Consider the following 22,394-nt stretch of genomic DNA (forward strand, 5'->3'; position numbering starts at 1 on the left):
CACCTTCATACTTGAATGAAATGGAAATTTATTGACAGCATTACAAAACAAGCTAAGACTGAAAGCTGCCATAACAGGAACAGATATTGGTGTCGTTTCCTTCCTGGAGAGGTATGCACTCAAATCATCAGACCTAAGATGAAACAGAGACTAGATCGTCAGTAACTAACCAAGGACTACATTTTACCTAGAAATAGGAAAAAATGCTAAAGGCAAAAAACGAGATGTTTACAAGTATTTTTGGATGCTACATTCACAGAAGTAAAACAAGCTGTAATTATGAAAAGTTCAGACACAGGATATAGATGGAACGTGACTATTGAAATCTTTTCCATCAGCCACAGTTTGCTCTATGCTCTGCTCTACTCGCGCTAGTTACATGCTCTTTGCTTCTACACTACAGAGTCAACAGTCAACACCAATGCAAAGTAGTCAGATCCCAGCAAGACTTGGTGTGCTTCCGTCCCACTCAGCTCCAAGCCAGGATTAAGAACACCTGTTGATTCTCGAATCTGCTCTTTTTAGCTGTCAGACAAAGTTAAACCCTTATTTGACATTTTTCACTTGCAATGTCCTTGCTACCATCTTTTTCTGAGACATTAAAATTAACTTGTGGAAACTGCAGAAAACAATGAAATTGTCCTTCGATTCTGAGCCTGCAATCTTATTCTGCTTAGACACACTCCTCTGTAGTACATCCCACCAGCACAGCGACCCCTTTTCTTGTGCTCTGTTCCTTTGCCCTGAAGGCACTTCTGGATAGCATAATACGTGCTCTTTGGCTGCCTGGACAGTCAGGACACCTATGGCCATTTGGACTTCTCACTCTTCTCCTCCTTCTTTTCTATGGCTAATACCACTTTCCTGCTTTTTGTCCACAGGGGAATCTCCAGGCTTGATGCTGTCATCGGCGGGACAGAGTCGACTTCGGCTTCGCGCCCCTGGTTGGTAGAGCTGCATTGCTGGGCGATCCTGAAACAAACAAAACATTCATGTTATAACAGTGTTATTCTGTTTTAACATGAGGGGCGCTTCTGCAGCCCTAAATCACGCATTCATATATCCTGAATAGACCAAATCCTATCAGACCAAAGCCCTGGCTATGTGCTACAGAATAATTTCCCTTTTCCTTTCCTCCTTCTCCAAAAAAAAAAAAAAAAAAAAAAAAAAGCAAACTTTTTTGGCAGGAGGGATTGAACAAGAGCTTAGTGCATGGTAGATTAGTACTCTACTGAGCAATATTCTCAGCCCCTTTTATCCCAAGACAAGGACCACTAAGTTGCCCAGGTGTCCTTGACCTTAATATCTCCTTACCTCACCTTCCTGGGGTTACAAGCTGTCATCACCAGCTCTAGCTGCTGCCACTTTTTTATTTGAGACGGGATCTCTCGATGTAGTCTAGTAGTCCTGGAACTTCCTATATAGACCAGGCTGGCCTCCAGTTCACAGAGACCCATCTGTCTCTGCCTCTTGAATGCTGGGATTAAAGGTGTTCAACACTATACCCAACCTGTAGTCACGTAAGAATGACTTCACATGGCTTGGGTGATGTTTTGAGAAGTCTACTGCCTAATTTTTTTTAAAGATTTATTTATTTATTATATGTAAGTACACTGTAGCTGTCTTCAGACACTCCAGAAGAGGGTGTACGGATGTTTGTGAGCCACCATGTAGTTGCTGGGAAGTGAACTCAGGACCTTTGGAAAAGCAGTCAGTGCTCTTAACCACTGAGCCATCTCTCCAGCCCCTACTGCCTAATTTTTAAAATAATATTTTATTAGTTCTTTGAGAACTTTGTACATGCATATAATGTATTTGCCTAATTTTAAAACTATCTCAAGATAACCTAATTATGTAGGTATTAGCTAAATAAAAATTAATTACCTCTAATTTTTTTAAACTTTAGAAACAAGAACCAAGGGCCAAGCTGTAGCTCAGTAACAAAGTGTCTAATACATTCAAAGCCAGGGGTTAGACTACTGGCCCTGGGGTGGGGGAATCACTGGAGAGACTACAACTACATACATCCCTGTGATTCTCTACCAGTAAACTTGGTGGGAAAGGAAGAACAGGGTCTAAGGTAGCCCAGGCTGACCTTTGACTTGAAATCCTCCTTCAGACACAAGCCACCATGTCCCATGCAATAAATTCACTGTAAAGATCCAAAACTACACAAAAATATGTTTAAGCTTGGCTGAGGATTTAGCTCAGTGGTCGAATTCTTTCCTAACTAGGTCTTGGGTTTGATCCCTAGCAAAGCGGAAAAAATAAAAGATTTGTCTGCCTTACAGAAACCCACCTGCTTTTGCCTCCTCTGTTCTGGGATTACAGGGGGGTGCACCGTGACTAGCCTTTTGAAAAAAGATTTTATGTATCCTTATTATTATTTTTAACTGTGTGTGGGGATGGAAGTGTGCATGTGTAGATCTCTAAGGACATGTAGTTGCCCACAGTGGCTGGAGTTATATATGTTTGTGAGCTGCCTGACATGGGTACTAGCAATTGAACTCCAGTACTCTGAAAAAATAATATTCACCCCTTAAGTGCCAAGCCATCTCTCCAGCCCCAAGTGTTTTTGTTGTTATTGGTACAGGGTCTCTCTACATAGCCCTGGCTGTCCTTGGATTCAACTAAATAGACCAGGTTGTCCTTGAACAGAGACCCTTCTACATCTGCCTCCCAAGTGCTAGGAGAAATAAAAGCTGTGGACCACCATGCCCAGCTTATTTTTGTTAATTTTAATTTTTGAACTTAGGGCCTCATGCAAGCTAGGCAAGCACTTTTAAGTACTCAGAAACACTCTCTATCTGAAGCTCATTTTTATATACCACCCATGTCTATTTTCTTACAGAGTTTAGCTGTTGTGACAGAGGCTGTATGGCTCATACATACAGACTAAATAATTTAGCAGCTGCTTTTTTTTCCAGGAAAAAAAATTTTGCTGATTTTTAGCCTAGATTTGACTATTATTTTCATTTTAAAATTGTTTAATTATAAATTTTCAATGCTCTGTTTTGAACATATGGTTCCATTTATGCTGTTGTCTATCACAGTACCAGCACTTAATTACTAACTGTAAAAGAAACAGAATATATATGTTCAATGAGATCAAAAAGTTATAATTTGCCAATCTACAATCTCAGACGATTCCTAGGACAAACTGGTTTCTACAACAAACAATTAAATGACAGGGGAGAAAAGGAGATTGCTTAGATCAAAACAAAATTCAACTACACTCTATGAACATTGTTCATAGTCCTTATTTAAAAAGACATTAACGGTGCAACTGGGAAACTCTGACTATGAATAATTAGGATATTAAGAAATTACCTTTGAAGCTGGGCATGGTTGGGCATGCCTTTAATCTCAGCACTCAGGAGGCAGAGGCAGGCAGATCTCTGTGAGTTCAAGGCCAGCCTAGTGTACAAAATGAGTTCCAGGACAGCCAGGGCTACACAGAGAAACCCTGTCTTGAAAAATCAAAGCGAGAGAGAGGGTGAGGGAGAACAAAAAAAGAAAAACAAAAAAGAAAAGAAAGAAACAAAGAAAGAAATTACCATTGGGCGGATGAGATGGTTCATTGGGGAAGAGGACTTGCTGCCAAGCTTGACAACCTGGGTTCAATCCCTAGAACCCACCTGGTGCAAGGAGAGAATGGCTCCCACAAACTGTCCTCTGACCATCACTCATGCACTGGACATGTGTGCACTTGTGTGCACTCATGTGCACACATGCAAAAAATAAACAAATCAATTAGAAAAAAAAAAGAAAATGAAAATTCCACAATAGGGGCTGGGGCTGAAGTTCACTGGCAGAAAACTTGCAATGATTCAATACCTAGTGTGGGGTGGGGAGAGGACACATTCCTTTAAATTTATACTTGTAAGAACAGGGAAAAAAATCCTCATAAAAACAACCAAGTTTAATAAAAAAAACCAGCAGCACCTTGTTCCTTATGCGGTCTCTCTTAACCACTTCCTCTTTTTTTTCAATTTTTTCTAACGAGCATATTGATTCTGTATTCTCACTCTTCTTTCCTTTATCTCGAAGTGCCTCTTTCTCTCTCTTCATTTCTTCTTCCTTCCGCTTAAAAGCCTTCTCTTTCTCATAGCGCTCCTTCTGCTGCAGCCTCCGGCGCTCTTCCTCTTGGCGCTTCAGCCTCTCTCTTTCTCGCATCATGCGCTCCTGATCTCTTTCATAGTCCCGGTCCCTCTCTCTGTAATCTCTGACACTGACACCCTCGTCATCAGGCCTGGGTGAAAAAGAGAGAAGAGTGCTGGAGACGCAGTGCGGCTCATCCAGTGCTTTGCTAATGATGCATAAAGTGCCCAGGGCTCAAGTCCTAGCACTACACGCTGGAGAGGCTGTCTGAAAACCAAGACAAGACAGACTAGAACAGAACAGAGAAGGTGAGACCAAACCTTCAAGCATCTTACGACTGCAAATGCAGAAACACTGTGGTTCTAAGTTGGTCATCTTATTGAGGGTGCACTTTTACAGCTGAGGAAAAAGTAGAAATTGCTTTAGAAAATAAGAAAAACAGAAGTCAGGGCTGGAGAGCAGGCTCACAAGAGCCTATTGCTTTTGCAGAAACCCTGATTTGGATCTCAGCACCCATATTAGATGGTTCTCTACCACCTGACCCAGGTACAGGAGGATCTGACACTGTTGGCCTCCGTGGGCACATGCAGTCATGTGTACAAGGGCACACACACACAGACAGACACACACACACACAAATTTGAAATAATAGAAATAAATCTTTAAAAAGGAAAAGCCAAAGGTCATTCACCTAGCTGGAGACACTGGAATATTTGAACCTTTGCTCCTCCTCCCTCCATGCCATATAGAGCAGGGGGATTTTTTTGTTTTGTTTTGTTTTTTGATTTTTCGAGACAGGGTCTCTGTGTGTACCCCTGGCTGTCCTGGAACTCACTCTGTAGACCAGGCTGGCCTCGAACTCAGAAATCCACCTGCCTCTGCCTCCCAGAGTGCTGGGATTATGGGCGTCCGCCACCACCGCCCAGCAAGCAGTTCATTTTTTTGACAAGGTCTTACTACCGTAGTCTAGGCTGACCTTGAAGCTAGCCATCTTCCTATGTCAGCCTCCTGAGTGTTATGACAGGTTGTATATGCCAAGAAAACCAGCAAATAACTTAATTCCATCCAAGCCCGGGACATGGCGTCTGCATTAGTAGCTACTGACGAAAGAGGGCTAAGAGGCAGCTCTCACTGCCGACTGACCTCTTCGGCTTTTCATCCTTCAGCTCGACATCAGAACGCCTGGTCAGAGCGTAACTGTGCCCACTGGCTCTTTCTTCAGTCAGATTTTCTTTGTCCAGTCTCTTGGTTTTGTCTCTTTTATCAAGTTCTTTTTCATCTCCTTTTTCTGGTTTCCTGAGCAGCTTTTAAAGAAAAAATGTTTATTTTTCATTCTGGTACATGGGGCACTGCCTTCTGATTCTATCAAAAAACAACAACAACAACAACAACAACAAAAAACCCAAATACTAAACATTTTAAATTTAGATTACAGAAGACCCCTTATCTCTGCCATTAGTCTCAAACTTTCAGTGAGCACAGTAGTGATTAAAAGGAAGCTACTAATGTGATAGTGTCATTCCCTACACAGGAAGTACTTTCATCATCCTGTGGCAATGGTATCAAGACTCCTTTGGTTTTAAGTTAACCTTGAAGGGGCTTTGAGACAGGTTCTTAATATGTAGCCCAGGCTAGCCAGGAAATTACAATCTGTCTACATCTATCTCCCTAGTGCTAGTAAAAAGTGTGTACTATTATACCTGGCTACAGGTTAAACTTTTAAGTGACTCTGTATTTTTTGTTACTTTGTTTTTCTTATGTGTATATTCTTGGAATGCCAAATACCTGAATTACCAAAGGAGAGATCCACTGCAGGAATGATTCTGCCTTAAGCCTGAGAATAACATATTTATGATGGTATAATCACATTATCATTAGAGATAAATAGCAACAATTACTTGGCACTGGGTTTTTAAAATCCAAAAGCCTTATACAATAATAGAATGTTAAGTTTCATCTCTATTCGGTGCCATATATGACACCCTTTCTGACATCATTGCTACAAAGAGGTATCATGGTTACCCCTGCTAGGTGTTGAATAGGCAAGAGTTTCTTAGGCAAAACAAAATATCATAGTAAATGCATCATAAGAGGTTCATCTCAGGGAGAAGGCATCATGCAAGTCACAAAGCAAAAGCTGAAAACTTAATGCAAAGGCATCACACTTAAGCAGGGACTACTTCAGCACACACAGCAACTACAAATGGGAATCCAAAATTGACACAATGAAGGTCCCAAGGCAAAATGAGGGCAGATGTGCAGGTTTCATTTAAAGTGTTCTTTTCTTTCTTTCTTTCTTTCTTTCTTTCTTTCTTTCTTTCTTTTCCTGAGACAGGGTTTCTCTGTGTAGCCCTGGCTGTCCTGGAACTCACTCTGTAGACCAGGCTGGCCTCCAACTCAGAAATCCGCCTGCCTCTGCCTCCCAGAGTGCTGGGATTACAGGCATGTGCCACCACCGCCCGGCTGAAGTGTTGTTATTTCTCTAATGACCATCTACCTGTATTAGATGCCAAGATGTTCATCACTCTAATAAGAGCATTAGAGAAGCTCGCTAGTATGGCTGACTCCACTTTCTGTCGTGTTCATCACGAGGACTAGCAAGTCAAATCACTTGTGGCATGGCGGACAGAGACTCGAAGGAACTGAGGTGGAAGGTTACCCTGTATCAGCAATGATGAGCCCAAAAGAGACTCAGGAGACCCCAGCCTCTTAAACTGTTGCTTCCAGAAAGTAGAAGAAGGCGACCATGCCATTATATCTGTGAGATGCTTTCAGACTTTCTGAAGATCTAGCTGCCAAGTACTTCTCTGGGATGTTCACTGCCTAAGCCAGGCCTTGGAAAGGAAGCAGCAAGGCTGAGCTTTGTCTACAAGATTTCCTCTTCCTATATGCAATGTAGCAATAAGCATCTGCTGCTCATAGATTTCTAGATGCAAGAAAGTCACTCATGAATCACGTGAGAGAGAGGAAAGCGCTTAAGGCAAGCTATCTGTCCATACGCTTCTCCCATGGCGGTCAATTAGGAGAGGCCTAAAAAAAGACGAGAAGGTGCTACACATCCTGACTTTCCTCTGAATCTATATTGCTGGGGCTTCTGGGTACCAGCAGAACATCGAGGCTCCCTCTATTTTATTCGATCTGATTGTATTCAGATAGGTTCTGGAACTGGAGGCCTGGCTGGCTCCAAAGCCCTTGTGCTGTGATGAGTCACTCTGCCTGGTTTTGAGTTTCATTTTAAAGAGAGATGTCAGAAAGCTGAGCTTTTACAAAGCCCCGAGTCAATCGGTAGGGCCTTTACCATGTAACACTACCACCACCACCACCAAAAGTTCTTATTAGCTAAGACCTGAGTGTATGACATGATACTAGGTGCTCTGTATCATGTACTTGATCCTTACATTTTTCTGATTCACAGCTTGTAACAGAAACCTGTGTACCTGAAGACAGTGGAAAACAAACAGATGAGGCAACTTCATGTATCATTCATGAAAGAAAAGCTGAACAAACCCCCAAGTTCATGCAAGCCACACCAAAGTCCTCATTTACCAGAACTGAGACACTAGTGACCCACACACCAAACAGTACTAGTGATTTAGGCAAAACAGGTCTGCAATGAAGGATGATAGCTAGCGTTGGGTAAAGTACTAAATCTTCCTAAGTCATCTTAAGCTTAAAACTTAATGCTATTAGCATGACAGGAAATCAATTTCCGCCCTTCCCCACCCCCACCCCCGCAAAGTGCAAAATCCAAACAAAACTTGCCACACCACCAGGCCCATGCATAAACAGGCACATGCAGTTTTAGAGCCATGCGCCGGCCTCTGCTGTTTTCATACCTTAATCTTTGGTTCTTCCCTTACTTTCTCCCTTTCCGGAATTCTTTCTATCTTCTTCAGTTTTTCTATATCTTTCCTTTTTCGTTTCTCTTCTTCTTTCCATTTTCTTCTCTCTTCTTCTCTTAGTCTTTTCCGCTCTATTTCCCGTCTCCTCCTTTCTTCTCTTTTTTCTTCTCTCATTCTCTAGAAATAACCACAACAACACCCTTCCGATTACAAACATACCCAAACCCCAGCTAACCCCAAAGGCATTTCAGGTACCTGCTAACCTATCTGATTTCTCTCCTTCTTTCTACAAAGTCCTTACTATACATTCCCTCAAGAATCAAGACCAGAATCTGCTCCTACATTTCCCTTGTACATCCCCTGAGGCTGTCAGGGTACTACAAAATGTCTGTGGGACAGCAAAGCTCTCTCCAGCTCTGCAGGGTAAACCCCTAGGCCCACGACCACCATGAATAAGAAGGCCAAAGAAGCTTTAAGGGCTATCTTGGGAAGCTCTTTTTCCTGTAGGATTCCAAAGCTCTCGAATGTTTATTCACAGTGAACCAAGAAAGAGCCAAGACAACTACCAAAATGAACACTTACCTGCTTGTTCTTCAGGAAGCACAGAAGTGGGGTTGTCCTCTTAGCTGTAAAGCATCAGCAGGTTAGTAATCAAACCTGGAAAGAAGCCTGCTTTTCATCACCCCTCCCTTACCCACTCAGGACGGGGAAATCCTTTACAAAATCGACAATTGTATTAACTCAAACAAGTTTTATAGTATTCTACTTCAAAATGCAGGCTTAAAATATATTTTTTTTAAATGTGGATAAAACTGGGTATGTTAGCACATGCCTGTGGAGACAAGAAGCTCAGGAGTTGAGGCCATCCTTGGCTATATGACTATATAGTCTGTGCCCAGCCTAAGATACATGAGACCCTCTCAAAAAAGAAGGAAGAGGAAGGGAAAAGGAAAAAAGAGAAAAATAGAGAATTAGTTCTCAGTGAAATACTGAAAGTTTTTATGAGTCTTTTCTTATTGGTAAGACAGAAGTAAGCTCAACTGGGTAGAACCTGAGGGGATGGGTTTGTGCTCCAAACATCCAATCATTCTGATGCTCTAATTCTAATTCTGGGAATTTATTCTAAGGAAGCAATCAGAAATGAGCTTATTCTGAATATTCATTAATAGAAATCAAGTTTTAGAAATTTATTTAAGGAGGCTAAGAGCTCAGTGGTTAAGAGCAGAGGGCCTGAGTTCAATTCTCAGTATCTACATTACATAGCTCACAGCCTCACAGTTCACAGTAACTCGAGCTCTAAACACTCTGAAGTCTCTGTTCTCCACAGGCAGCATCAGCACTCACGGGCATACACCTTCCTCCTGCACACTAAACATCATTCAAACAGTAAAAATGGGTCAGACATGGTGGCACCTAGGGAGAGGCAGGCACATCTCTCTGTGAGTTCGAGGCCAGCCTGGTCTACATACTGAGTTTTAGGATAGCCAAGGCTACACCAATAAAACCTATCTCAAAACAATAAACAAACAAACAAAATAAAAATGAGTTTTAAAAAAGAAATGTATTTAAGTTCATTTTTCAACATGCTGAACAATGATATTAACCTTGATGGCATCTTTTTGAACACTTTTTTTTTTTTCAAGACGGGGTTTCTCTGTGTAGCCCTGGCTGTCCTGGAACTCACTCTGTAGACCAGGCTGGCCTCGAACTCAGAAATCTGCCTGCCTCTGCCTCCCAAGTGCTGGGATTACAAGCATGAGCCACCACCGCCTGGCTAAACACAACTTTTTAAAAACTTTTTATTTATTTCTTTAGAAACAGGGTCTAATATAGCTCAGGCTGCTCTGGTCTATGTAACTGAAGATGGTCTTAACCTCTGATCTTTCTATCCCCCAAGTGCTGGAATTACAAGGATATGCTACCATTACAATCTTTTAGTTTGGTTTGGTTTTGTACTCACTAAATTGCCCAACTGGCCATGAGCAAACTATAGCCCAGGCAGGCCTTAACTTTCTGTCCTCCTGAATAGCTAGAATTATGGAACAAATTTATGGGATAAATTCCTAGGGGTGGAAATCCTGGGTCAAACTCTCTGTCAGTAGTTAGAATTGATTGCTTAGAGCCGGGTGGTGGTGGCACATGCCTGTAATCCCAGCACTCTGGGAGGCAGAGGCAGAGGCAGAGGCAGAGGCAGAGGCAGAGGCAGAGGCAGAAGCAAAGGCAGAGGCAGGTGGCTTTCTGAGTTCGAGGCCAGCCTGGTCTACAGAGTGAGTTCCAGGACAGCCAGGGCTACACAGAGAAACCTTGTCTCAGGAAAAAAAAAACAAAAACAAAAACAAAAAAACAAAACAAAAAAAGAATTGATTGCTTAGAACAAACATCTGAGCTGAAATTTCTCAGATTTTCAATTTTATAGTAGTGAACTTCAGCTGTAAGATTACCAGGTCAAGTTTTAGGAATATAAACTTACTGCTAGGAGACACCAATTGTTCTTCAAAGACTTAGCATTGGCTAGGAATTCTGTAACTAGCTTTTAACTGGGCATACTTATTACCACAGCTGTATAACACTAAGGAAGCCATTAGAATCTTGTCTCATGCCAGGACAGTGGTGGCGCACGCCTTTAATCCCAGTACTTGGGAGGCAGAGGCAGGCGGATTTCTGAGTTCGAGGCTAGCCTGGTCTACAGAGTGAGTTCCAGAACAGTCAGGGCTACACAGAGAAACCCTGTCTCAAAAAACCAAAAAATATGAACCAAAAAAAAAAAAAAAAGAAAAAAAAAAGAATCTTGTCTCATGGATGCAGTGTCCCCATCCTGTGAGGCAGGTGTTTACTGTATGCATTCAAGTAGAAGCAGTCTCAGGGAAGGGAATGATTTCAAGATCACACAGCTGTCAAATCATGCCAGAGGAGACAAGACTAAAAAGTCATTGGCAAAATCCTTTTCCTACTTACCTAGTAATTCTCGATTTTTGGCTTCAATTTCCTCCAGCAATGTCTCTGGAGTAGATGTCATTTTCTCATTGTCTGTGGCATAACTCTCCAAAAATTTTCTGTATTCTGGATCTGAATAATCATTTAAGGAACCAGAAAATAGAGACTTTAAACAATAAAAAGGAAATGTTAGCTAGGATAGATATGTATCTTACAAGTATGGCATTTTTTCCTACTATATGGATTAAAGATTAAAAATTGAGCACACTGACAAGAGGTGGAGCGCGGCCCCAGGCCTGGGCTGGCCGCTCAGGGGAGAGAGGGCACGTCCTTGGCATGGGCGAGGTGTTAGTCTTGAGCCCCCAGAGTCTCAGGAGATAAAAACTAAGGCTTCTATGAATCAAGAGCCACACTTGTAGGAGAAATGGGAATTATAGAGTCTTAATTAACAGTGTGTAAGCAATATGTGCACGGGCATAACCCACTGTAGGAAAAGTCAACATAGGTGTTCCAAAAAAGAGAAACTGGAGGACAAGTTTCTCTTTGGAGAGTATGGTGATTCCTGGAGTTCATTCCTAGATACCTCTGTCCTAAGAAAGGGAAATAAATACACCTGAGTTATTATTTTGTTTGGTCTTCCACATTGAAAATCTTAATATCATCAAAAAAGAACTGTGCTATTGAGTCCTCATTGTTTTATAAAGTACCTGATATAGTAACAAATGACAGAAATTCAACAAGGTGTTTCTAAAAGTTCAATCTGACATAAAAATATTGGCTGGACAGATGGCTGAGCGGGTAAGAACAGTAGCTGAACTCTCAGAGGACCCAGGTTCACGTCCCAGAACTCAATGGTGCCGCACAATATTCTGTCTCTTCAATTCTAAGGGACTAAGTACCCCCTTCTAGGGCACTACCCATGCATGTGGTACATAGATATACAGGCAGGCAAACACCCACACACATAAGAAATAATATTTAAAAATACTAGTGCTAAATCCTTGTCTAAGACAGGAGTCATACAACAGTGATTCAATACAATGTTAACAAAAATCACAAAATCTGGAATTAGTTTTGCCTGTTTTAGATGAAAATTATTTCAATTTTCCCTTCTAATATTTCTGTTTAGCCTAAGAATTGCATGTATTGTTAACTACACATTCAAAGCCTAGGACATCAGACTGGCAATTTTAGTTGCTTTACATGAAGTTCCTTGGAGATAAGGTATTTTTCTTGGGGTGGGGGAATGTTTCAAGATAGCTTAGATGGCACGGACATTTACTGCCAAACCTGACTGACAGCCTGGGTTCCATCCCCAGGACCCAAACTGTGTAAGGCAATAACCAAGACCTACATGCTGCCCTCTGAACTCTATGCCTCCCCACCCCACTATATATATCACATCTTTTAAGCTTTTGGGGGACAGAGAAATGGCTCATTAGTTAAAGAGTACTGACTGCTTTTGGACCTGGGTTTACTACTTAGCACCTACACAGTGGCTCCTGATTGTCTATAATTCTAGTTCTAGGGGACCTAATGCCCTCTTCTGGTCTCTCCTGTCACTAGGCACACAAGTGGTATCCAGCCATACATGCAGGCAAATTACTCATATACATAAAATAAAAACAAATCTCAAAAAAAATTGTACAGAGTTTTCTGCCACAGGTCAAACTGTTTTAGAAAACTGAAAATCAAATCATAGCAACCGTAGGAGGCTGCAAAGAGCACTTGTTAGTCTTTAAAAACTGATTTTTCGTTTCAAAACAATTTATTTATGTATTTTTTTAAATGTAGAAGTGCTGTCTGCATGTACACCTACATGCCAGTAGAGGGCATCAGATCCCATTACAGATGGTTGTGAGCCACCATGTGGTTGCTGGGATTTGAACTCAGGACCTTAGGAAGAGCAGCCAGTGTTCTTACCCACTGTGCCATCTCTGTAGCCCTTTCTTACCATTTTCTAATCAGCAGACTCAAAACGATTTACTGCTCAGTGGTGGAGGAATGAAATACCACTAGACAAAGAGAACAGAAACAGTAGAAAACCCACACCCACTCCTAACAATTCAGCACAGCTTCCATAGTCATAACATTTCTCACTAACTTTATTTGTACGTTTTCTAATTTAACATACTGGAGTCTAACTCACAAGAGCACCATGCAAAAGAACTAAAAACTAAAGTAAATAGCTACAAGCCAACAGCAGTACTATACCATCCTCGATAGTCCCAACTTTTGAATCTCTTTTCTTAATCTTCTTTTTTGCAGCTTTTTGAAATGGTGCAAATTCTACTATAGCATGATATTCCTGACCTGTTTAAGAAAAAAAAAAGTCATTCTTGCCTTTAACAATTAAGATGTCAAAAGAGATGTATAAGTAAATCAATGTACTGTTTTGTAGACCTACAGTTATTTCAATAGTCTCCCAAAGGCCAACACCCTTACTAGACTAATATAATTATAGCATTAACACTGATAGCATAATCAAACACATGACAGCAGACTTGGGGGAGGGGCAAGTGTGTACCTACAGTCTCAACTACCTGGAAAACTGAGGCAGGAACATTGCTTAAGCCCAAGAATTTCAAGCAAGCACACAAAGATCCTATCTCAATCAACAGCAGCAACAGATAAATAAAAGATACAGCAGAGAAGTCAATGTTCCCTGAAATTCAACTTCTAAAGTGTCATATTTGATATGCAAAAAGACATTCTTCAATTTAATTTTTTTTTTTTTTTGGTTGTTCGAGACAGGGTTTCTCTGTATAGCCCTGGCTGTCCTGGAACTCACTCTGTAGACCAGGCTGGCCTCAAACTCAGAAGTCTGCCTGCCTCTGCCTCCCAAGTGCTGGGATTACAGGTGTGCGCCACCATCACCTGGCCAATTTAATTTATATATTAGAACTTAGAATAGTGGCTTCTTGTTGATAATGCTGGCACTGCTAAGGTGAAAGCAAGAGGGCCATGAGTTCAAGGCCAGCCTGGGCTACCTAGCAAGCTTTTGTCTCAAAAATCCTGAATAATCTAGCAAACATTAGAGATCTCTTAAATAAGCAAACTTTAAGAAAAACTATATTGGGAAGTAGGACACTTCATGTAACTAGTCACAGCCAGCCTCAAACTTGCTAGGTAGCTAAACTGTCTGACACTCCTGATCCTCCTGTCCATACCTTCCAAACTCTGGGGTTACAAGCATATAATTCCCAAGTAGAAGTAAATCTAGAGACAGAAGCTCTGTGTAGGGGCACATGCCGGTCATCTCAGTACTAATGAAGAAGATTCTTCATTGGGATGACAATCCAGTCTAAAACTAGATTGTGGTGATGGTTATATAAGCATAACCATATTTCATGTGAAATATATGAAAATTAACCATAATCATATTTCATGTGACTATATGAAAAAAACAATGAACTGTATGCTTTAAAGGGATAGATTTTCCTGCACAGTGGTTGAGAATTCCTTTTTTGGTCCCAGCACTCAGGAGGCAGAAGCAGGCAGAGCGAAATCCAGGACCACCAGGATGACAGAAGAAACCCTATCTTAAAAAAAAAAAAGTGGGTTTTATAATGTGTAAATTACATCTTCATAAAGCTTTTATTGTGAATGAGGCACCAATGTGAGTTTGATAGATGTAATTAACGTCACTATATCAATCATTTCACAGAATATGCATAATCAAATTATCACATTGCACAGCACTCAGAAAACAGAGACAGGAAGAGTGAGACAAGTTCAGGGCCAGCCTGGACTACACAGAGAAATTGTCTCAAAAAGTCAAAACAAAGGAAAACAAAACCCCAAAAGGACTACAGATTGCATATATTATATGATTCTGTTGATATGAAATGCCCAGAGTATGGAAATCCATAGACATAAAGTAGATCAGTGTGGCAGCCAGGGCTGAAGTGGGAGGAGGAGAAAATTGCTAACAGATACAGGTTTCTCTGGGGATGATGAAATGCTCCAGAATTAGTAGTGATGGTTGTAAAAGTTTGTGAATATACTAACCCCATCAAGTCTGCACTTACAGATGCTCAATTCTATGATGTACGAATCATATTTCAATGAAAAACTGACTGCTAAAAAAAGATATAATCTATCATTCCCACCAAACAATGTCATATGAGGTACAAAATACCTTCTTGTCTTCAGTTGCATGTGGACATTAACTAGAATAAAGTAAGAAGTGGAGTAGGGTTGGGTGGCATACACTTGCAAGCCTCAGGAGATGAAGGCAAGATGATGAGAAATTCAAAACTGGCCTAGGCTACAAACCCAAATCACGAAAGAAACAAGGTTATGAAAATCCTAATGAATGCAGAATCAGATGAGAAACTACTACATATTTGAGGAGTAGAATAGATAAACCCAGAAGAAAGGACTGTGAAACAGTGGGAGACAGATTGGGGAAACGAACAAAGAAAACCAGAACCGAGGCACAAGGCAATGGAGGCCTATGACTACCAGGGTGAGCTTGGAATGTTCGGTTCATAACTATCAATTGAAACCGTCTTTTCAAAATTTCAAGTTTGAGATATAGCTCACTGGTAGAGACATGGCCAATGAGAGTCCCCATGTCTAATCCTCAGTATAGTGGGTGTGTGCAAGTGTGTGCATGCACATGTACACACATACAAATGCACGGATTTTATGGCAGTTAAACTGAAGTATACAGAAATAGAAAAGCAGAAACTCCCGCAAAAGGCACGGGATGTCTGCATATTGGCTGATAAGGACACAATGTAAAGTATAGATGAGTCTCAAAAAAAACAAAAAACAAAAACAAAAACAAAACCCTACAAGCCTTAGGAAAAAACTACCTTTTAGGTGCTGGAGTGATGGCTCAATGATTAAGAGTACCTCCTCCTCTTAGATCTGGGTTCAATTCCCAGCACCCACCCACATGGCAGCTTACAACCATCTGTAACTCTGCAGTCCAAGTTATCTGATGCTCTTGTCTGGCCTCTGTGGGCACTAGGCATGAATGTGGTGCAAGACATACATACAGGCAACACCCATACACATCAAATACTTTTCAAAAACAAGCACAATAAATGAAACTGTAAAAAAAAAAAAAATCCACAGCAGGCTGGTGAGACGGCTCAGTGTGTAAGGGCACTTGCCACCAAAGTTGATGATCTGAGTTCAATTCCCAAGACCCTCATGGTGGAAGGGAGACCATGTGTTCCATAGCCTAAAGACACACAAAATAGACAAATACATTTAATAAAATTGATTAAAAAAATAATAAGCCGCCGGGCAGTGGTGGTGCATGCCTTAAATCCCAGCACTCAGGAGGCAGAGGCAGAGGCAGAGGCAGAGGCAGAGGCAGAGGCAGATGGATTTCTGAGTTCGAAGCCAGCCTGGTCTGCAGAGTGAATTCCAGGACAGCCAGGACTACACAGAGAAACCCTGTCTCGAAAACAGCAACAACAACAAAAAAAGTCAATAGACTTATCACTTAGCTTATCACTTAGATATAAGGGATAAAGAAATGAAAATATTATACATCTTGGATCCCTGGGGCTAAATGAGAAATCATTGTTATCTACTAGAATAAAAATACTTGTCAGGAAAAAATAGCCAGTTTGGGAAATTTGATAATTAGACAAGGGTGTTAGGCATGAGTGACAACATAGCAAAGAGGGGCTTTAGCAATAAGTGAGAGACGCTTATTGATCCTAAGTGCACACAAGTTGGACAAACACAGTTGTCAAGCCTTTGACTTGTATCGGCATATTCCATAACAAGGATTTAATATTTGCAAACTTGAAGTAACTGAGGAAATAAAAACAGACAGGAAACCCCACATCACTTGTCCATGATTATAAAACCAAATGAAGGATGGCAAATGGCAACTTGGATGCATTCTAGCTAAACATTGCAAACACCAGACAGCAAATAAAAAGTGAGTCAGGAGGTCAGTCAGAAATCTGTCACTGTTACAAACTGTGTATCTTTGGATCCCAAGAATTTGTGTGTGTTCCTGTTTTTGGCTGATGCTAGGGATTGAACCCAAGGTCTCACATGTCAATCACCACACTGGGAGATCGAATTTGATACTTTAGTTATATGCAACTTTGTGAGAAAACGTAAACAGCATTGGAACTGAGAACTAACTAGCAACAGAAAGGATATTAATTAGCATCTTTGAAACCGAATGTCAACATTTAAAACAAGTTTAAAGTATCGCATCAGGACAAATCAGTGACAACTGTATTCACTGGATCAAAGTAAAGATATAATAGGTTAATAAAACTATCTCAGGGTTGTAAAAATTCTTTTGGTGCTGCACATTTTATCTTAAAGGACTTTAAGTTGAACCTGCATAGGTACGGAGAACACTGTATACCGCTGTCCCCTCCCCTTCCTCAACCCGCTCTCTCTTCCTTCCTCTCTCCCTCTCTCCCCCACCTCTCTCTCTCTCCATGTAGCCCAGATGGGCCTCAAACTTGCAGTCATCTTCCCTCCTGCCTCTGCCGCCAGCACTCTGATTACAGGCATGCATCTCAAGTGGCTGCACAAATTCTCTTAAATATAACCATGACAAACTCTTCCTAAATCTTATACTCACCTTTATTGTCAAGGAATACATAGCCGTCAAAGCGGTCCCTGAATAAAAGAATGTCTTCTTGGTTTTTAAAGTTGATATATGCTCTGGCATACATATGAGGATAGAGACTATAAAGGGGAAAACAATTTCGTGACTATGGTTGCAGATGTGTGGCTGCATTGCAAACATAAATACATTAAAGACACTCGCTCAAAGAGCAAAAGGTAAAAAGAAAGGAAGGCTGTTTTCCACCATCCATCCCACCCCCCACCCACCCATCCCCCACCCCACCCCCACCCCCGTTTAATTTAATTTTATTTGTTTTTACCTGGTATCGTTAGAAAAAAACTCAAAATAATCATGCTCAGGCATAGGTTGAAGATGTTCCTGAAGCTGTTCCTTGGTCAAAGTGGGAGGTAATCTTCGAATTACCACCTTAGGACACGAAGGGAGGAAAGGAAACTCAGTACATAGCAACCAACTTGCAGGCACACCAGAATCGTGGCTTCTGATGATTGGCTTTAAAATACAGAAGCACTTTTAACAAAAACACCGAAAATATCCTTCTGCAGCCTAATGCTACGAATTGTTCAAAGGTATGGATAACACGGGTTTATACAAACTTCTGGAAATGACACCTGTGTGAGGCAAGGAAAATCCCAGGTTCTGTTCTTAAATGGAGTTTATAAGCCATCTTGAACGGATCTATTGGTAAAAAGGTAGACGAATCCAGATCTTTTGTGGGTGTCAGGAAATTGTATCTCTCACGTTTAACATGCGCGAAATGAACTCCTTTCCCCATTCTGCTTAACACGTACAACATTTACCCATCGCCCTCCATCTGTCTGCTCCTTCAGGTCATCAATCCCCTTTAACGTGCTCCCCCAACTCGCCTCCATTAACACTTACAGCACAAATACTCCCACCCCTAACCCCGGTGTCGCAAGGTCTATTTAGCAATTCAAGCCAAGGAAAGTTCCCCTATCTTTACTGCTGCTCCCCTCTCCCATAAGCACCCCACAGTCGCAGCTCTAACCCAAACCCTTCTCATCTAGGAACCCTCCTTTTCCCTCACCCCCAACTTCGGGGGCTTTAGCAGAACCTGCTAATCCCATTCCCACCAGTGCGTGAGACAGAGCGAAACGATTTCCATTCAGTTAGAAACAGAAGAGCTACCCGGGAGAGGAAGAGAAGAGAGCAGCCCCATTCCCAGCCATGCTCCCCAGTCCGTGTACACGTCCCGCCCTCTTGTGCCACCACCCGATAAGCACCTTGCTCAAAGCTTCTTTCTTGTCCCTGTTGCGATCTTGCCTATCGTCCCCTTTGGCGCCTTCAGCAGTAACTGCAATACAGCCGCCTGTGGCGCCCTGAGGCGTTAACAGGGTCACTCGTTTCTCTTTAGGCCTATGATCTTTTTCTTCCTTCATGGCCACGGTTACGCTCTTTAGCGCGGTGGCACAGCTGCTAAGCGGTTACGCCGGGCACCTACGACTCCGGTTGAGCCCTCAGAAGCTCCGCCCCCAACAAATAGCCCTAGTGATAAGCAGAGCCCTGCGTTCCATTGGGCTCCCCGAGATCTCGCGAGAGTTCAAGGCACCGGTTTCACTCGGGGTTAAGGTTTTAACATCTGACCTTTCGCCTGCCTGTCCCGGTGCTGCCCAATCCCCTAGCGGCCTAGATTCCCTCGGGACCCGCCCCTTAGCGCGTCATTAGCAACTCCGCCATCTTGTATAGAAATTACTCGTTCCTGGACTACAACTCCCAGCATGCAAAGCAGCTACCCGTTTAGGATTAGAAATGTGGGAATCATCCAGATGTTTTATAAAGATTTTATCTCAAAAAAGAGTTTAAGTATATGTAATCATTTAATCTTAAAAGTTTAGTGATTTTTTTCAAATTAAAAAATTCCATAAAGATTTAAAGTATATATAATTCCCTAATTTTTTTTTTTGATTTGTTTTTTTTCGAGACATAGTTTCTCTGTATAGCCCTGGCTGTCCTGGAACTCACTCTGTAGACCACACTTCTTGAACTCAGAAATCCATCTGCCTCTGCCTCTGCCTCCCAGAGTGGATCCCCTAATCTTAAATGTTTAATGATTTTCTTTTTCAGATAAAAGACACCCTGGGCTGGAGAGATGGCTCAGTGGTTAAGAGCACTGATTGCTCTTCTGAAGGTCCTGAGTTCAAATCCCCGCAACCACATGGTGGCTCACAACCATCTGTAATGGGATCCGATGCCCTCTTCTGGTGTGTCTGAAGACAGCTACAGTGTACTCACATATAATAAATAAATCTTAAAAAAGAGAGATCACTGTACCAACAACAGCAGTGTACTCATATAAAAATTCCCACAAGGTTTTATGCTGTGTGACTTAGATCGAGCCTGTAATCGCAGCACTGGGGAACTTGTAAGAGGAGGATCACTACAAATTCAAAGTGTGGTCTAAATAGCAAGTTTCAGGCAAATTAGTGCTAGATAGTGGAACCCTGTATCAACCAAACAAGCAACATAAGTAAAAGCTTTTTAAAACTGACGTACACTTTCAGAGGCATGAGGATTTACAGATACTCAAGAAACCCACAAGATACTAATTTCAATGAATTATAACCAAATGTATGAGATTTGTTTTCACCACCTTTCTTTCCTTTTCTAATAAAAGAATTCTCTCCCAACATTGGTATTCAACAAGAAAGGGAAAGGAAAATATCCAACATGATTTTGTTCATTTTCTTCACTTTGAAAAAGGGTCAAATACCCATTAACAGTTGAATGGACAAGCAAGATGGGATACATCCACAGAATGAAGTACTATGCCATCTATAGTAGTGACCAGTCAGTACTTGCCATAAATTTGAGCAATAAAATGAACTATTAACCAGGTGTGGCAGTGTGTTCCTGAAGTCCCTGTCTTGGGAAAGCTGAGTCAGGCATCAGATTGAGATCCCCAACAAGATGTTTTCTATAGAAGGAAGGAGGGAGGGAATGAAGAAAGGAAGAGAAGAATAAAGCATTGTGTTGGTGTGTCCGTCTGAAGGGGATGGGAGTATCCAGTGGAGTTTGCAGTGCCCAAAGAAGACAGGTCCTGAGTTCAAATCCCAGCAACCACATGGTGACTCACAACCATCTGTAAAGGGAACCGATGCCCTCTTCTAGAGTGTCTGAAGATAGCAATGGTGTATTCATATACATAAAATAAATAAATAAATCTTTTAAAAAAGGTGGGATCTGGCAAGCAAACTTCCCTCATGTATATTCAGCACTAACCTAAGAACTAAAACTTTGCTGCTACAAAGGATGACCTTTATCTGAAGTTGGCCAGATCCTGAAACTTTGGTCTTTCTCGTAGTCCTGTATTTTTGTGTGTAGGGTGCGGGGGGAGGGGGGGGACAGGAAACCAGCATATTTCTGTGTCAGGTAGGCAGAATTAGCTGAATGTAGTGGCAGATCCCTGTACTGTAGTCATAGCTGCTTCCAGCTTCTCTACCACAAGATCCCTGAGACACTATTCTGGGCAGCAAACTAAAATTTCATTGTTCTCCTCCTCCAAGAGACATCTGTTTGTTTGTTTTTTCGAGACAGGGAGACAGGATTTCTCTGTGTAGCTTCTCTGTCCTGGAACTCACTCTGGAGAACAGGCTGGCCTAGAACTTCCAAGAGATTAGCCTGCATCTGCCTCCGGAGTCCTGGAACTAAAATAAAGGTGTGCCACTACCGCCTGGCATGAGACAACATTTATCAACATTTATTTGTTTTATAAATACCTGGCTTGGACACTGTGGGAAACTCCTAGCAGTGGGTAGGGAGGCTAGAGATCCTGAAGTGGACACTTTCTGAAGCTTGGCAGGACTCCTAGTGCAGGGATTAAGACAGTCACCCACCCACAAAGCCTTTGACCCAAAATGTGCCCTGCCTACAAGATGTGCAGGGGGCAGAGACTGAGCAGAGACTGTGGGAATGGCTAACCAGTGACTGAACCAACTTGAGACCCATCCCATGGGCAAGCACCAGTCCCTGGCAGTATTAATGATACTCTGTTATGCTTGCAGACAGGAGCCGAGCATAACTGTCCTCTGAGAGGCTCCACCCAGCAGCTGACTGAAATGGATGCAAGGACCCAAGGGCCAAAATTACATGGAGCTAGGGGAGTCTTGTGGAAGAGTTGGGGGAAGGACTGAGGCACCTGAAGAGGACAGGGACTCTCAGAAAAAACCCACAGAGTCAACTAACCTGGACCCTTGGGGACTCCCAGAGACTCAACCACCAACCAAAGAGCAAGCAAGGGATGGACAATGGACAAACTCCCCAGCCTGCAAGTACTTAGCAGACGCACGGCTTGACCTTCATGCTGGTCTGCCAACAATTGGAGTGGGACTGTCCCTGACTATGTTACCTGCCTGTGGATTCTCATTCCTCTAACTGAGCTGCCTTGTTTGCCCTCAGTGGGAGAGAAAGCTCCTAGTTCTGCACTTGATATACTAGGGGTGGGTGATGGGAGGAGGGCTCCCTTCCTCCTCTGAGAAAGACAGAGAAGAATGGGGAAGGAGCTGTGGGAGGCTACTGGGAGAAAAGGGGGACTGGATATTGGGATGTAAAGAGAATGACTTAATTTAAAAAATAACCTGGCTTTAAAAGAAAGCTGGGCAGTGTCGGCTCATATTTTCATCTCAGCACTTGGGAGGGAGAGGGAGGTAGATGTCTGTGAGTTTGAAGCCAGCCTTATATATAGCATGAGTTCCAGGACAGCCAGCCAGGGCTACATAGAGAAACCCTATCTTGAAAAACATAAACAAACAAACAAACAAACACCTGGTTTTATCATAAAGATCACAATAAAGTATTTTAAAGCAAAAAGTAAATATGTTGGGGTTTTATTGTTTTTTGTTTTGTTTTTTTGTTTGTTTATTTTTTTTTGTTTTTTGAGACAGGGTGTCTCTGTGTAGCTCTGGCTGTCCTGGAAC

At 42.0% G+C, this 22,394-nt stretch overlaps 1 protein-coding gene across 6 annotated transcripts; it reads right to left on the reverse strand.

The window, feature by feature from the left end:
- Positions 1-11: 11 nt before the first annotated feature.
- Positions 12-18,968, reverse strand: Upf3b (UPF3B regulator of nonsense mediated mRNA decay). 6 transcript variants are annotated; one of them, XM_052170573.1, is made up of 12 exons: positions 18,705-18,967; positions 17,762-17,868; positions 17,455-17,561; positions 13,092-13,190; positions 11,363-11,467; positions 10,899-11,009; positions 8,526-8,569; positions 7,938-8,120; positions 7,500-7,538; positions 5,245-5,405; positions 3,946-4,252; positions 12-972 (listed from the first exon to the last, which is right to left on the reverse strand). In XM_052170573.1, exons 1-12 carry the CDS (start codon positions 18,858-18,860, stop codon positions 823-825), a joined length of 1,569 nt encoding a protein of 522 aa, XP_052026533.1. In that variant the 5' UTR covers positions 18,861-18,967; the 3' UTR covers positions 12-822. The 6 variants fall into 6 exon arrangements, with proteins under 6 accessions (XP_052026533.1, XP_052026534.1, XP_052026535.1 ...); XM_052170577.1 differs by having other exon boundaries at positions 811-972; positions 4,029-4,252; positions 18,705-18,968; XM_052170574.1 differs by lacking the exon at positions 7,500-7,538.
- Positions 18,969-22,394: the final 3,426 nt, after the last annotated feature.

This window comes from Apodemus sylvaticus, chromosome X (genome assembly GCF_947179515.1).
Source record: "Apodemus sylvaticus chromosome X, mApoSyl1.1, whole genome shotgun sequence".
Lineage (NCBI taxonomy): Eukaryota > Metazoa > Chordata > Mammalia > Rodentia > Muridae > Apodemus > Apodemus sylvaticus.

What these genes read in the sequence shown, in the direction of transcription:
- Upf3b (XM_052170573.1), bottom strand. Translation starts at nt 18,860, where the DNA reads ATGAAGGAAGAAAAAGATCATAGGCCTAAAGAGAAACGAGTGACCCTG. An exon ending in TGTATTCCTTGACAATAAAG is followed by an intron (nt 13,191 to 17,454) that starts GTGAGTATAAGA and finishes TTTCTTAAACAG; the next exon opens with GTCAGGAATATCATGCTATA. An exon ending in AGTTGGGACTATCGAGGATG is followed by an intron (nt 11,468 to 13,091) that starts GTATAGTACTGC and finishes TCCCTTTCTTAG; the next exon opens with GACAGAGGTATCTAGGAATG.